At 51.7% G+C, this 14,412-nt stretch overlaps 8 protein-coding genes across 8 annotated transcripts; 3 read left to right on the top strand and 5 right to left on the bottom strand.

Annotated features, from left to right (window-relative positions):
• Positions 1-69: 69 nt before the first annotated feature.
• J4E92_008456 (uncharacterized protein) lies at positions 70-1,504 on the bottom strand (the record flags this gene model as incomplete). The annotated part of the gene is made up of 3 exons (XM_051499808.1): positions 70-915; positions 1,088-1,171; positions 1,325-1,504. 3 exons carry the CDS (start codon positions 1,502-1,504, stop codon positions 70-72), a joined length of 1,110 nt encoding a protein of 369 aa, XP_051349821.1.
• A 470-nt stretch (positions 1,505-1,974) lies between these two features.
• On the top strand, positions 1,975-2,843 carry J4E92_008455 (uncharacterized protein; the record flags this gene model as incomplete). Its single annotated transcript, XM_051499807.1, has 4 exons — positions 1,975-2,048; positions 2,101-2,486; positions 2,535-2,740; positions 2,790-2,843. 4 exons carry the CDS (start codon positions 1,975-1,977, stop codon positions 2,841-2,843), a joined length of 720 nt encoding a protein of 239 aa, XP_051349820.1.
• Positions 2,844-2,893: 50 nt separating this feature from the next.
• On the bottom strand, positions 2,894-3,637 carry J4E92_008454 (uncharacterized protein; the record flags this gene model as incomplete). Its single annotated transcript, XM_051499806.1, has 1 exon — positions 2,894-3,637. The coding sequence occupies one exon, from the start codon at positions 3,635-3,637 to the stop codon at positions 2,894-2,896; it is 744 nt and encodes a 247-aa protein (XP_051349819.1).
• A 313-nt stretch (positions 3,638-3,950) lies between these two features.
• On the top strand, positions 3,951-4,733 carry J4E92_008453 (uncharacterized protein; the record flags this gene model as incomplete). Its single annotated transcript, XM_051499805.1, has 1 exon — positions 3,951-4,733. One exon carries the CDS (start codon positions 3,951-3,953, stop codon positions 4,731-4,733), a length of 783 nt encoding a protein of 260 aa, XP_051349818.1.
• Positions 4,734-4,825: 92 nt separating this feature from the next.
• Positions 4,826-5,853, bottom strand: J4E92_008452 (uncharacterized protein; the record flags this gene model as incomplete). Its single annotated transcript, XM_051499804.1, has 2 exons — positions 4,826-5,064; positions 5,118-5,853. The coding sequence occupies 2 exons, from the start codon at positions 5,851-5,853 to the stop codon at positions 4,826-4,828; spliced, it is 975 nt and encodes a 324-aa protein (XP_051349817.1).
• Positions 5,854-6,583: 730 nt separating this feature from the next.
• Positions 6,584-7,216, bottom strand: J4E92_008451 (uncharacterized protein; the record flags this gene model as incomplete). Its single annotated transcript, XM_051499803.1, has 2 exons — positions 6,584-6,880; positions 6,938-7,216. 2 exons carry the CDS (start codon positions 7,214-7,216, stop codon positions 6,584-6,586), a joined length of 576 nt encoding a protein of 191 aa, XP_051349816.1.
• Positions 7,217-8,085: 869 nt separating this feature from the next.
• J4E92_008450 (uncharacterized protein) lies at positions 8,086-8,699 on the top strand (the record flags this gene model as incomplete). The annotated part of the gene is made up of 4 exons (XM_051499802.1): positions 8,086-8,159; positions 8,214-8,344; positions 8,406-8,528; positions 8,596-8,699. The coding sequence occupies 4 exons, from the start codon at positions 8,086-8,088 to the stop codon at positions 8,697-8,699; spliced, it is 432 nt and encodes a 143-aa protein (XP_051349815.1).
• A 3,524-nt stretch (positions 8,700-12,223) lies between these two features.
• Positions 12,224-14,020, bottom strand: J4E92_008449 (uncharacterized protein; the record flags this gene model as incomplete). Its single annotated transcript, XM_051499801.1, has 4 exons — positions 12,224-13,120; positions 13,514-13,595; positions 13,649-13,825; positions 13,884-14,020. The coding sequence occupies 4 exons, from the start codon at positions 14,018-14,020 to the stop codon at positions 12,224-12,226; spliced, it is 1,293 nt and encodes a 430-aa protein (XP_051349814.1).
• Between the last annotated feature and the right edge of the window lie 392 nt (positions 14,021-14,412).

The raw sequence follows: 14,412 nt of genomic DNA, 5'->3' as shown, positions 1-14,412 counted from the left end.
ACGTGTGTTCTCAAAGGTATGTTGTCATTCATTGTTCCTAAGATGACATTTGCTAACTTCAAGCCAAGTTTATGCTTCTGAGTCTGCTGCACTATCTGCATTGCCGTCACCTTGCACTGGAGTGCCTGTCCTGCTCGCACTCCCACTCTTCGGCGGGCCTCTAGGCGGACCACCAACCTTGGGAGGCGGTGGTACACCAGAGCCTTTCTTGGGCGCATAGTCTTGCTCCAGACTCTTTTGCTCTCCCTCCTTGAAGTAGTCGTCCAAGCCACCGCCCCCACCACTTGCAGGGCTAGCGACATGATGCGCTCTGCCCTTCCTCTTTGGCGGCGGCGCCGTGCCCTGAGGTGGTGGTGACTTTGCCGGTAGCGCCATGTTGGCTGGCACGAACAACTCTGTCGGTGCACCCTGCGTTGGCGCAGTGGGGAAATCAACAGAGCCAGTCAAAGGACGTTTCTCATCAAACGACGTGGCCCCGCTAGCATCGCCTGTGGAGAAGAAGGTCTCGCCAGGCGCTGGCGGCGGCTCGTCCAAGCCCGCTGGAATTCGATGCAAAGCCCCAAAACCCAGCACACACCCTAAGGCTCCCTCACCACCCCAATTGCGCGTCGGCGTGATGGTAACGGGACGAGTCACGTTGTATTCGTGGTTATACACGTACAGCCGCAATGGCCTGTTTAGGAAGTCTTCCACGAGTTCACCTAAGCCAGACTCGCCGCGCACAAGCCCTTCGGGGCTGCCGATGACGTAGTCACCATAGGGTAGCAACCCTGCGGCATCAGCGGGGGAATTGGGAGCCACGTCTAGGATATGCCAGACATCCTCCGCGATGGCCAATGGAGACCACTGCAAGGAGATCCCTAGAGTCGGCTGATCGGCTGGGATTTGCAGATAAACTTCTCGGATCTTTTGGCCCTACATGGTGTCAGACGTGTATAGATAGTTCAATTGAGTGAAGTTAATTGTGACGTTTGTTCTCCCGACCTTCTGTGGTTGTACTTCCTTGCAAATGTATAATGTGAAATTGGACAATGACTCATGGCATCTCGAATGTATCGTGGTATGAGAAGGGGTACTTAGAACCTACCTTTGCGCTGAATACACCTAGGCTAATGGTCGCACCAGCACTGTTCCGTACCTCTGTCGCAAAGAGACTTGGGTCTGGATTATCCTGTTCACAGAGTTAGTACAAAGTCAAGGTGGTCTTCTTGTTTCCAGTCCATCCAATCTTGCCTAGGAGCTGACCCCCGCTTCGCCATCGTCTATCTTCTCCCGCTCTTGCATCCCTTTGCTGATATCTTTCAACCGAATGGAAAATACGTACAATGGTTCTTCCATTGATTCCAATAATAAAATCGAACCACGGCTCCAGAGGAACATCTAGATTAGCGTTCCTCAGCACCTGGAAGCCGTATGCGCCATTCGTAGCGGACTGCTGCTCTTCGTTGAGGGGCGCGGCGTCTAGTCGCGATATGAAGCGGTTCAACGCTCCGAACATGGACATGATGAGAGGTGGTGATTCTGATGGTTCCTTCAAAACGTTGTCGTATGGTGATGACGACAGAGAAGTTGTGTTGGTCGAGGTGTCGTTGTTGGTGACTTGGAGGTTTTGGAAGGTGGCCATAGCTCGGGATCTGCGGCGCGCTAGCTGGGGCAGGTGCAGTGAGGATGGCAATGTGTGGTTAAAGTTGAATCGGAGGTAGTTGTAGTTCAGGATGCAAAATTCGGAACATTATCATCTGTAGTGACCAAATTACATGTACCGCCACGTATAGCACTCACTGTCTGAGTAGGCAGTCGCGTCGGTCGGAACTATTCCTAATCAGGTAAGGCGTATCAGGATTGCTCTCACTCTTCCACAGTATCTGCTCGGTCACCTCATCATCCACACATCTTCTGAAGTCAAGACCCATTACCTGTGGCTTCTCAAATCAGGCTACTCTCACAACTTAGTGCATCGCGCTTGCTGGGGATATGAGTGAGACGGCGGGTGAGAAAGGCGTAGACCAATGGTCGCGTGTCGAACAGTTCCCCGAACATTTGAAGAAGTACAGCCCATTTCTTCCACTCTCAGAGATTCTTGAATTCTAACAATATCAGATATTGGCACCAGCGGTTCAAGATATGGGAAAAGTATGACCAAGGCATATGGATGACAGAAGACGCCTGGTTCGGCGTGACACCAGAACCCATCGCGAACAAGATCGCAGCCCACATATCTGAGTCAGCGCCCAAAGACAAAACCGTCATCGTCGACGCATTTGCTGGTGTTGGTGGTAATGCCATAGCACTAGCGCGCTCGGGACGCTGGGAACGCGTGTTTGCTATTGAGAAAGATGCCAAAACGTTGAAGTGTGCAAAGCACAATGCCGAAATATATGGTGTGAGCAATAAGATCTTTTGGCTCAACGCAGATTGCTTTGATGCCATGAGCAGGTTCTCGGGTCAAAGCAATGTCGTTGTGTTCGCTAGTCCGCCATGGGGAGGTTTGTCTCTTTTTCACACCATCATTCGAAATAAGCTGATGTGTATAGGAACTGAGTATGGTGCGGAAGACGTCTTCGACCTCAGCAAGATGGAGCCGTATAACCTCGAAAAGCTTTACAAGAGCTTTACAAGCATCAGCAAAGAGGTTGTTCTGTATCTACCGAGAACGTCGGATCTTAATCAGATTGCGAGATACGGACAAGATGGGAAAAAGCTGGAAGTTGCGCACTACACTATGATGGGTGCTAGCAAAGTAAGACACATAGAATCTTGATGCTAATCTCTAAACTGACTTTGCGCAGGCACTCTGCGTGTATTTTGGTAACTTCAATTTCGATATGGAGCAGGACTCATAATGAAGTAGCGGAAACGGAACGCGGCCACCAAAATTGACGCGTGTTCGATCTTAGTCCATCTCCGGTATTACCTTCTCCAAGAAAGCACACAAGTCCCGCAGCTCAGCTCCGGCCATGACATGCCCCATGCCCTCATATTCTTTAACCGTCACCCTGTCCTTCTCGATGCCTAGTCCATACAATGCCTCATAACACATACGATGCAACCGCTTCGGCACCAGTCTATCCCCTGTTCCTCTTGCGAGGAATATCTGTTCATTGCTACTAACCTCCTTTGGCAACCCAGCTTGTTCCCTCAACCTGGGTATTTCATCTGGCAGAGGAAGATATCCAGATAATCCGACCAACCCTCCCAGCTTCCCGGCATATTTTGATACCAATCCAGTCAAAAGTGCCATAGCATGGCCCTGTGAAAACCCTCCCAAGACAATCCTTTCCGTTGGAACGCCTTGACTGACCAGATCATCAATCAGTGTTGTGATGTAGGATACGGTAGCCGTCATTCCCTCTTCATCTTCGTCGTCTTCGAGCTCAGGTCGAGATGGTGGATAAGGAGAGAGGCGTGTGGGTAGATACCAGGCTGTAGTAGCTAGGTCATGGTTCTCTAAAGCATTGGGTATAGTCCAAGACATGTGTGGCAATTTGTTCGCGGATTGGAATTGGCGAGCAACGCTTTCCAGTCCTTCTGCTTCGTCACCCAGACCGTGGATGAAGATGAAGGCCGCGGACTTAGAAACTTCGCTTGGTGGGGTTGTGGGTGGGAGCACAATTGGCGGTTTCCTTTCAGGCGCCATGCTTGGTTGTATGGGCGATGTGCAGTTACCTAGGTAGCTGGTGTTGTTCTGGCAAGTGGTCACAAGCTCGATCTACGGCTTTTCAGGACCATACATATTGAAAATCTGCCGAGGATGCAATAGCGTTTTGAAGATCACGGCTAACATCCGACAAGATGATGACAAGATCGGAAGTGATCCAAATAGTGTACGTACCCCGCATCGATCATGCAGGTACGCGGCATCTGGACTTTGCGACGCGTCGGCATGTGATCCATGATTTCTACACCTCCGGACTCTCCGCAACATCAACTCCTCCACTCCACACTCAACCATGCCACACGTCGAAGTACTTCCGAACTCTACGGCGACCGTCGCGCCTGGATGGACGTATGTCGTCGACACAGGCTACGACCCCTCAAAAGTCGCCATCAACCCCAAGAACAAGAAGCGCGCCGCCGCAGCAACACCAGGCGGTCAACGGGCGGAAAACGAGCTCTCTGCCCGACAACAGACAGCCATAGCTCGACGGATAGCCGAACTAGAACGCGACAACGACCCCAAGCAGCTCATCACGATCCCCGGGAAGCCGAGCGTGCCAAAGACACAAAATGCAAGGAGGATCATACAATACCAGCGGCAGATCAAGCATTGGCTCGACGATGAAGAGGCGCAATTAGGACAAACGACAACTACGTCCAGGGGAAGCGTTTCTCAGCCCACGGGGGGAAGGGGAGCAGCGCAAGCCTTGCGAAGGCAAAGCACGTTTGCTTCTGTGCCTGCGACGCCAGTAGAAGCAACGCCAGGGCCTCCAACAGTTGCGCAGACTCCGTCGCGTCTCGAGGACGCAAATGCAGACGACGCGCTGCTCTCGATCGACGATTCCATACCCGCGCCGTTGAACCCCACCGAGCTCGAGGCTCTACTTGCCGCTCCACCACTTTCCTACGCTGCAAGCCACGCCGCGCCTCCTCCCGCTGGCGGTCCACCACAGAGACAGTTTTGCGACAATTGCGGATACTGGGGACAAATCAAGTGTCGCAAATGTGGAGCGCGAGTGTGTGGGTTGGAGTGCAAAGACGCGCACGAAGCAACGAGGTGCTTGAAGTGGGCATGAGGACAGAGAATGACTGAACATAGCATTGCGATGGCGTTGGTATGCTTTACGATACCCAGATAGTGTAATCTATCTATGGAGCAACATCTTGCTCAATACACGAATCCCTCTCCTACAAGCCTCTCGCTCAGTTTCCACAGCCTCTCTGGGTCTTCCGGGTTCGTCGCCGTTGGCTGCACCTCTTGCGGCGCTACGTTGGCGTTGTCGAGATACGCGCCGTTGTAGTCGTCCAATCTTGTATCGAAGGCGGCGACAACATGGGTAGCCGCACACTCATCGAGCGACTTCAGGTCAAACTCACGAGCCCAGCCGATCTGTTTGTCCTTGGCCACTGTATGCTTGTCAGAACAACGATCGTGTCAACTCTCAACAATGACGACATACCGACACTCTTCATGTCTTCATCGTCGAATTTTTCAGCAAGAGACGTTCCAAGCGTCACTCCCGGATGCAGACTATACGCTTTCAACCCCTTCGAGCCCAGCTTTTTTGCCAACGCATAAGAGAACAGTATGTTCGCCGTCTTACTCTGACCATATGCTTCCCACTGATCATAGACTTTGCCATCTTGGAAGTTCGGATCGTCGAATCGCACACCACTGAAGCGATGACCGTCACTAGATATGTTGACGATCCGGGGTGCCTTGGCAGCAAGGAGCTTGGGCATGATGAGGTTGGTGAAGAGGAAATGACCGACGTGGTTGCATCCGAATTGGTTCTCGATGCCATCTGCTGTTGTACGGTAGGGGCCTTTCATTATGCCTGCTGAGTTTACGACAACATCGATGTGGGATTCTGGATATGCGAGAACTTCATTCGCGGCTTCGCGGACTTGCTTTTGTGATGCCAGATCGAGGGTTAAGATGCGCACTTCCACGCTGGCGCTTGCTGGATTGGATTTGATCTTATCGGCTGTGGCTTGGACCTTTGATGGCGAGCGACCAGCGAGGATCAGAAGAGTGGGTTTGTGCTTTGCGATCTCCTCGACAAACGTTGCTCCCAGACCGCCTTGCGTTACGCCAGTCGTCAAGACGATCTTGCCAGCTATGTTGGATGCGTTGTCTGCTGCGATGGTTGAGGCAAGCGCGTTCTGGCGATTGTAGGGCAGTGGTGAAGACATGACAGTACGCAGTCTGGACGAAAGCTAGAGAGGCTCCTTGTAACTGTAGGCAAGCGGGATTTATTAGAATTAATCAGATTTTGATGAACCACGGAAACAACCCCCTCTAAATGCGTTGTTGATCAGGAAGCCGCCTAGATAATGTTATGCCGGTTGACTTAGGCTTAACTCCGTCCGCTGTAAGTCCGCGTCTCCATTGAGAACTGTTCACCGATGAATAATAGAGAGACTTATTACATTTACTAGTTGCAAACCGGCATATCGATATGTAGCTTCAGCGGAATATTTGGCACAGTACAATGTGACGTCACAGATTGTAGACACCGAGAATACATGCTGCATGCTCTGCTATGCGAGTTTTGATATCGAGAGCAATACAGTTGATGTGATGATCTAGGGTAGTGCTGTTTGTTGTGTTGTTGAAACTGAGAAACTGACGACGTGTTGGTCGTAAAGTGTGTCTACTACAACAAGAAGATTAGAATCTGGGTAGCATGAAGCCACTGAGACTACATATCATGTCACTAGTCGGAGGTCTTACATACGTTGCATACGAAGAAGATCTCACAGAAAGAAACCATGGCAAGTGTAGAGTGCTTATCATAATCTGGTGATGTACACGGTAATGTATATTGTAGAAGCGATCTAGGGTATAACAACCAGCGCATGCGTTCATGCTCCTCTTTCCTTTCTCCTCCTCTTCCTTTTCCCCGGCATGATGTAGCCGCGACTATGCAGCGCCTGACGCTTTTGCCTTTTCCTGGGCTTCGAGCTTTCTCCGTGCTGCCAGAATCATCTCCTCTCGCCGTCTTTGCAAATTCGCTTGCCTCTCACTCTTGTCTGCACTCCATGATTTCGCCTTCGGCTGCTCCTCCTGTGCCGGCTGCGAGACTTGGCTAAGCTTCGAGGACAGATTGTATCGTGTTATCAGATCGGGATGTGCGGGTCTCGCTGGGGCTGGGGATGCTCGCGCCGGTGTAGCTGCGACTCGCGGTGCCGGTGTTGGTATTTGGAAAGACGCTGGTGCCTGTGCATGTGTTAGCATATGTCGACGGCATGACAGGATTCAAATCGAGAGACTTACCGTGTCTAACCCTCGCCCGCTCAGGGCCCGCTCCGTTGTCGCCGCAACGTTTCCGCCATTCCTCTGCAGATCCCATGCGATGTCGCGTCTGCTCAACTGCGGCAGCATCTCAGCGACTTGGTCTATTTGCGCAGGGCTCACGCGGAGTGCAGCGCGATTCGCCGCAGCTCGCGTGCCTGGGGCCGCCGCCGTCGGCTTTCTCAAGTACCATCGTACAGCAAGGAACGTGACGACGATGAAAACGATGACTTGGGGAATGTTGATGCTCTGTTCCGCCATGACTCTATCTGCGGTATGAGTCGGAGGCTCGTGAGTCGATGCGCTGTAATTGTGTATGTACCGAGGTGCGGCGTAAAGTGCGTTGGTAGCAGCCGAGACTCGCAAACGGGTACCAAAGTTGTAGTTATCTGAGCAAACGTGATTTCAGATCACCGATTGCTTTAAGATGTCAAACGAGAGCGCGATAGCGGTATGAGCGAGTTTACGGACAGTGTATTGAACAGTGTTCTGTCAAGTTCAAGTGAGGTCGCCATGTTTCGGACGAGCCTCGGCGAATAGCGAATCACCGAAAGGCCAAGGACCCGCGCTGACCCCTTGATGTCTTTCACTCTCGCGACCCACAAGTTCGCGCCTTCTCCACACTCCACCCTAATCCTTCGTTTTCACCCATGTCAGTCCCAGCCGTCTAGGCATACACTCATTTCCGACGACAATCGCTTCAATATGTTATGACGTTTACATGCTTTGAGATACCCCCAATAGTCTATTCACGTTACACACACGCTACGCGCTTTTGATATATAGTTATGAATGCTCCAGTAATATCACGGAAGCCGCTTCCAGAAGCAGCCCAGGCGCACTTGAAGGCCTCGCCCATTGACACTACTACAATCGGGTCGAAATTGGAAGCACCTTTACCTTCAGATCAACGAACGAAAGATGCCATTAGGGTCACCGCTCCACGTGAGGTGCTCTCACCTGGCGATAAGTCAATTCACAATGGAAGGCGGTATGGCCTCACATGTGGTATCTTTGCTGGTATAAAAACAAGCCCTTTTGCTTCGACACTCTCTCGTCACTACAACAACTTCCTACCAGCACACAAGAGATACTTCAACAACCACATCAACCGTCGTACACTACTCATCATGATCGGGATCACTTTTGTCTCCCTTCTGGCTCTCATCATCGGTCTCGCAGCAGGCTTGGTTATCCCCTCCAAGTGAGTCTTTGTGCTTTGCCTTCTTCCAATAGCCTCAGCTAACAACACCCATAGCAACAATGCCGTGTCTCCAGCCATCGGCCCCCTAGCTCAAGGCCAAATGACGTTCTACAACCCTGGTTTGGGCGCTTGCGGTCATACTCACGGTGACAACGACGCTGTCATGGCTGTTTCTCACGGACGCTGTAAGTATTGATCTTCGTCAACTCATCTACGAGACACACACTTACACCGTGTTTTAATCAGGGGACGAGGTCAAAACTCCCAACCCCAACGACAACCCACTTTGTGGTAAACAGATTCGAGCTCACCGTGTGGACGAGCGCACTGGCAAGGACGCCAGCGTCCTTGTCACCATTGTCGACAAGTGTAAGTACTCCGGATGGCACACTCCGTCTCACGCCACTTCATATTGCTGTTGCTAATGTTTTGCCAGGCATGGGATGTGCTTACGACGACATCGATGTCAGCCCTTCCGCGTTCGACAAGTTGGCTGATAAAGCCAAGGGAAGGGTCAACGTAGAGTGGTCCTGGGCCTGAGCATTGTCACTTGGTTCGCGTCACACAGTCATGACTCAGGGTTGAGTCGACTGTGACACATTACGGCATCTTCTATTACTCACACACTGGTGTGGCATATATATGCTTTCCAATTCTACTGATGATATACTCTTCTTCTACCTTTTGCTTGATACGTGAGCCTGTTTACGTTGACAGTAACTTTCTATCTTTCGACAATCTACATCTTCCTTGACAGCGCAGTGGCATATGCCATACTGTGCGTAAGTATCCATGCCTCTCGCCAGAAAAAGCAGCGAGTCTTCTTCCAGAACTCTGACAGGGGAGCGGAGCCTCAACATAGGCCGCCCTATTTTCAACGAGGGGATTTCCGAATCGACATTCATTGCGCGTACCGAAACACCAGAAAGCGCACACCAGCCAACTAGCTCTGGAAGAGACCTGAGAAGACCCATATCTTCTGACTGTCACCCCTCACGGAACTCCTCGCGGTGCGACGATCCATACATACCAGATACTTTTGAGGGCGAAACCCTGGCGGGGAACCCTGAGAAACCACTCCCCGAAGTCCCTGTCAGTCCTCTCCAGATACATCTACCATTCCAAAGTTCGAAATTTGACCAAAGCCGGGAGACGGACGACGACCTACCACAGTACGACCACTCAATGGGCCCCAGAGGTACAACCTACGCAAGACGATACAGTACTAGAAGCTCATTTTACCCCGAAACCGAGGACAAGGGTTATGAAGGAGGGGTAGGGCACCTTGAGGCGGGCATGAGAATCTTCAATAATATTACTTCGAACCACTACCCCGCTTCATCACAGCCAGTTGCGAAGGAGACGGAGAGTGAAGCTTTTCAAAGGGACTTGGTCGATGTACCTGTCGACTCCTCAACGCCAGAAGAATTTGGAGGATCAAGCGACGTGCCCGAAAAACCTGCCAATGGAGCAATGTCAAAGCGGAAACTCCAGCTTTGTTGGGCAACATTTATCCTGGCAGCTCTTGTCGTAGTTATCGGTGTAATAATAGGATCGCTCAGTTACGTAAAGCATGGCAGCGGGGATAACCAAGACAAAGCGACGATGGAAAGCGAGACGTTCAGTGCTTCGTCAACGCCGCTTCTGACGGAGTCACCAGCCTCTGAGAGAGTCACAAATGCCGCTATACCGTCAGAACCCGTTCCGACGAGTGTCGTGGTTGTTACGTCTTCCATCGAAACGAGCGAGACTCCATCCTCAACGCCTACGCCTACGCCTACGCCTACGCCTACGTCTACGACTACGTCTACGCTTACGCCAACGTCCACTCTCGAGTCCAGCTCAGTACAATCATCGAGTTCCCTCAGCAGCCCGTCCTCACAATCTTCTAACTTCATGCAAAGTACAGCTGTACTAGAAGATCTTGTTGGGAGGAGCGGCTATCTAGACCAACGTGCTGATGGTTCTCTCCGCTACGATTCGCTTCTGGACTTAGACCAAGGTGGGTACCTTGGTCGAAGAGAGGACCTAGAGGACTGTGAAGATGTTACTATAACAATTACTACCACGTTGACGACGACGATCACGAGTACTATTCGAACGTCTAGGATGGTAGCTTCGAGTGCTGGCAGCGATTCAGCTTCGCTGCAGCCGTCGGAGCCCGAACCTGCAGAGACCGGTCCGAAATGCATAACAAATACCATCTTTCATACTGGTGGTCTGCCCGATTCTACAGCTTCCTCGTATGATACCGATATACCCAGCACGGAAGTCTCTTCTGTTGCCGCCGACTCAACGGCTAGTCCAGATACGACACCTTTACCTACCGAAACCTCAGCTACTCTATCTGCAGGTGAAGAGACTGGAGTCATTTTGACATCTTCCGTTGCGCAAGCGGGACGACTAGCAGCACCGAATCTAGGGGAAAGTCTACGATATCTCCGGCGCTTTTTGCCACTGTTTACTGGGGATGTCGAGCAAAATCGGCATTTGCTTCCTTCTCTGACGATCATACCGACTGCGACAACGAAGAATAATGCCGCGGATAACAGCTACAGTGTGAAGGTTCTGAGTATGACCAGCAGCAATGCCGCGGTGCGTCGAGAAGTCCAGCATTGGAATTTCATGGGCAAACCGAATCCCGCAGTACCTTCGAGGATCCTTGAACGCCGTGAAGTGCCCGCCCAACCACCTTCTCCGCCAGGTTTAGAGGTACTGAAAACGTACTGGAAAGCCTCTTGGGAGCTGCGACTACTATTCATGCAATTGTGCTACTCCCTCAAAACAGAAGCACCCCCGACATCTGAGGATCTCAAGATGGGCGAAACGCTTAATACGACCATATGCGATAGCTTCGAGCAGGATTTCCCAGCAATAAGCGAAGGGGCAAAATGCGACTACAAGGACTATTTCCATAGGATACTGGACAAGACTACGGCAATGTGTGCCTTGGCCAAGGAAGGCGAGAAGTATGTTCAAAGTGTGAACTTGCTTTGCAACGTCAAAAACAGCATGGAAGGGAGTATTGAACAATGCGACGGCGATGACGAAGAAATGCCTAGTCAAGGCGGTGGAGGCGGAAGTAGTTTGTTGCCAGCAACCAGCAGACCGCCAATAGTAGATTCGACTGCTGAGTCGCCGACTGACATTGGCATGACTGGATCCGAATCGTCGTCCATCTTGCTCCAGGCCAATGCTGTCACGAACGTAGATTCGATCTCGGGCTTCGCAACTCCTTCAAACATACCAATTAGTAACGCCCCTCTAACGCTGTCCCCAAGTACAGGGACTGGCATCCTTGGCACCACAACAATCATGAGCGCAACGCAAACCCCGCTGTCATCCAACACGATGCCTCAATCTCAGCCGAATTCTTGCCCAGCTGACATTCCAACAATCTCTTACCCTTTCAAAGCAGCTTGGAGCACCCCAATCATAACCTCCTTCCCAGACCCACCGACTATATCCACCTGGGGTCCTGTTTCTGCACGCCTAACAGGTCATAGTCTTGGTCTCTCGGTACCAATCCCATGTGGTTACACATCGAGCTTCGTAGACGATTCCACCGTTCCCAATATCGTGGTACCAAAGACATCGCAGATAGGCGAGATCTCATTCTACAACGGAGACGATGCATACAAAAAGCCGCCAACGTGCCAGAATGGGATGATAATGCATGGTGAGGCCATAGCGGCTATTGGTTGGCAACTGTATGACTGGGGCAGAGGAGGGAGCCTAGAGCAAAAGGAGAATGCGTTGTGTGGAAGAAAGATTATTGCTTCGTGTGCAGGGAATGGGGAGGTTGGATTTGACAGGAAAGAAGTCGAACTTTGGGTTAGAGATCGGTGTGCGGCCTGTAGGCCGATGGACCTGGATGTCCTGGACGACGTGTTCAAATTTTGTGCTCATAAGGATGTTGGAAGAGCGGCTGTTACTTGGAGGTGGGCTGAAGACGGTGAAAGCGTGAGCCCAACAGCTGGCTGATGGTAATTGTCGGTTCTGTGTATCGTGGTGTTTGGTATCATTCTGTAGCTCATTATATGGTCCCATTGACTTGTAATTCGCTATGCAGTACTCCAGTGTCTTGAGATGAGGTCCGCTGGCAGAACACCGCCGTTCTTCTTCATTGCATATACCTTCAATGGCCCGCCTTTCTCATCGTAGACTAGCACGGCTGCGCGCTCCTTCGTACCTGCGACGACCTCCTTTATTTCTGCCAGCAAACTCACCATCTTGCGCAGCCTGTCTTGATTGGCTTCCTCCCATCGGGGGTACTCCTTTTCAGCATGACTGATACTCACCGAGTGCACCGTACCCTTGTCATGGTTGCCGTTCATAAAGTAGGGCGTACGGCCGAACCAAAGCTGCGGTAGTGCTTCTGTAAGACGTGCGGCCTTCTTGGCTTTGATCTCCGCGAGCTTGGACGGGTCGATGAATGTTCCCTTTTCAACGACTACGGTAGGCTTATCGGCGGGAGTCTTTCGAGGTTTAGTTTGAGTTGGTGGCAGGCCTGCAATATTAAGTTGTGCCATAGCAGCGCTCACGGTGCTAACGGGCTCATCCCTAGGCTGTTTAGACTTCGAGTCCAGGACGACACCCGGGTCATCGTAATACGCATCGACTTCAAAACGGACAACGCAGTTCAAAGGGCCGATATGGTACCGAATGACCCTGTGATGACTGCTAGAGTTCCCCATTCCATGATCAGGCATCGTGAAGGTCTTCTCGAAGTTATGTCCGTAGCCCGCGTTCGGTGCACCATGGATCATTTGTTGAGCGTTCCGTTCTTTACGGCTAATAACGAGCGTATTGCCGACCATGTGTAAGCCCATGCAGAAAATGTCCAGTTTCCTCCCAGCCGAAAAATCGAGTAGCTTGCGAAGACTGTTGCGGTTGGCGATGATGTCGACTTGATCTAGCACGACGTCGGGTCCCATCACAGCAAGGGCAGCAAAGGCTGGCTAGAAAGGATACTTGGGTACGCGAGATGCGTTCTGATCGACGAAGTGTCTCCCGGAGTCCTGAGCAAGAGTGGTCGGCAGTGGTGGAGGATTCCATCTCGGGGGTGCACCAGGAACATGGATGGATCCATCATACTGCCAGTTGTAGCTACACAAAGTCTCGAAGCCACGCGCAGACGAGACCTTAGTGGTGTCTGGCTCCAGTGTTGCTGCTTCTATCGTGCGTACGGGCAACCCGGTGGTCTCCCGGAACATCCATGACGTTTTCCAAGAAGGCGCCTGGTGTAGAAGCTGTGCCCGGGGTTGTCCTGCTTTCGCAGATTGAGGCCTCAATCCCTTTGATGGGACTGCGTCTCCTTGAGCTAATATCGAAAGCTTCCCTTTAACGGGTACCTTCACTGTTGCAACTTCTGCTGACGCCAAAGAAGTTGTTACGGGCGGAGATGCTTTCGCTCCATTTCGCCTAGCACGCTCTCTATGTGTGGAGTCAGACTTGAGTGGAAATTGGGGCAAGATGGGCCTACTCACAGTTTTGCAGGACGCGCATTTCGTGCTTTCGGCCGTATAGCATCGTCTTCTTTGGTTACTGCAGTCCCGGCCGTTGTAGGGGGATCGCCGTCATCAAATGCCTCATGGGCTTGTAGCGCATTCGATGCTACTGAACTCTCGAATTCCACTGTTGCTGAATCCTGATTCTTGTGCTGGCTGCGCTTCTGTTAGTTGTCTGTACACTCGTACAGACCAGTGTCAGCGCAATACTTACCGCCTTCTACCACGTTGGCGTTTCTTGATCGGAGCGACCTTTTGACCTGACTTCTGCTCCCCAGTGGCTACTGGGATTCCACCGCCGTCAAGAGCACCTGGTCCCGTAGCGGGAGGCTGAGCCACGGATTGCGACATGTTTAGTGGAGTTGTTGGCTTGTTAAGAGTTCATATGCCAGCGTGACAGAAGTAGCATGCGTCGAGTAGCAACCGTAAGGCAGAACCCGTGTAGCGGGGTAGCTGTTGCGCGCATCAGGATATGCTTGTACAGCCTAAGTTTGAGACTGCCAAGTCTGTGCGCCGTCAGAGTCTGCTGGATTGGCTGAGTGAAGGTGAAGAGAAGTGCGCAGCCTTGGATGCCTATGCATTGGAGAAAGCATCATCGATAATACGCAGGATGAAGCGTGTCCGATATGCCTATCATCCGACCAGTCGACCCTTTACATATGGCAGAGATGTTACTGGAGGCGATGAAGCTGGTGTCGAACAATCTGGGGGGGGGGGGGGGGGGTTTGTGGGGGGGGGGGGGG

This window comes from Alternaria infectoria, assembly GCF_024043175.1.
Source record: "Alternaria infectoria strain BMP 0036 chromosome Unknown scaffold_17, whole genome shotgun sequence".
NCBI classification, from domain to species: Eukaryota; Fungi; Ascomycota; class Dothideomycetes; order Pleosporales; family Pleosporaceae; genus Alternaria; species Alternaria infectoria.
The sequence above is the reverse complement of the archived record's forward strand: the minus strand, read 5'-3'. Positions and strand labels throughout refer to the sequence as shown.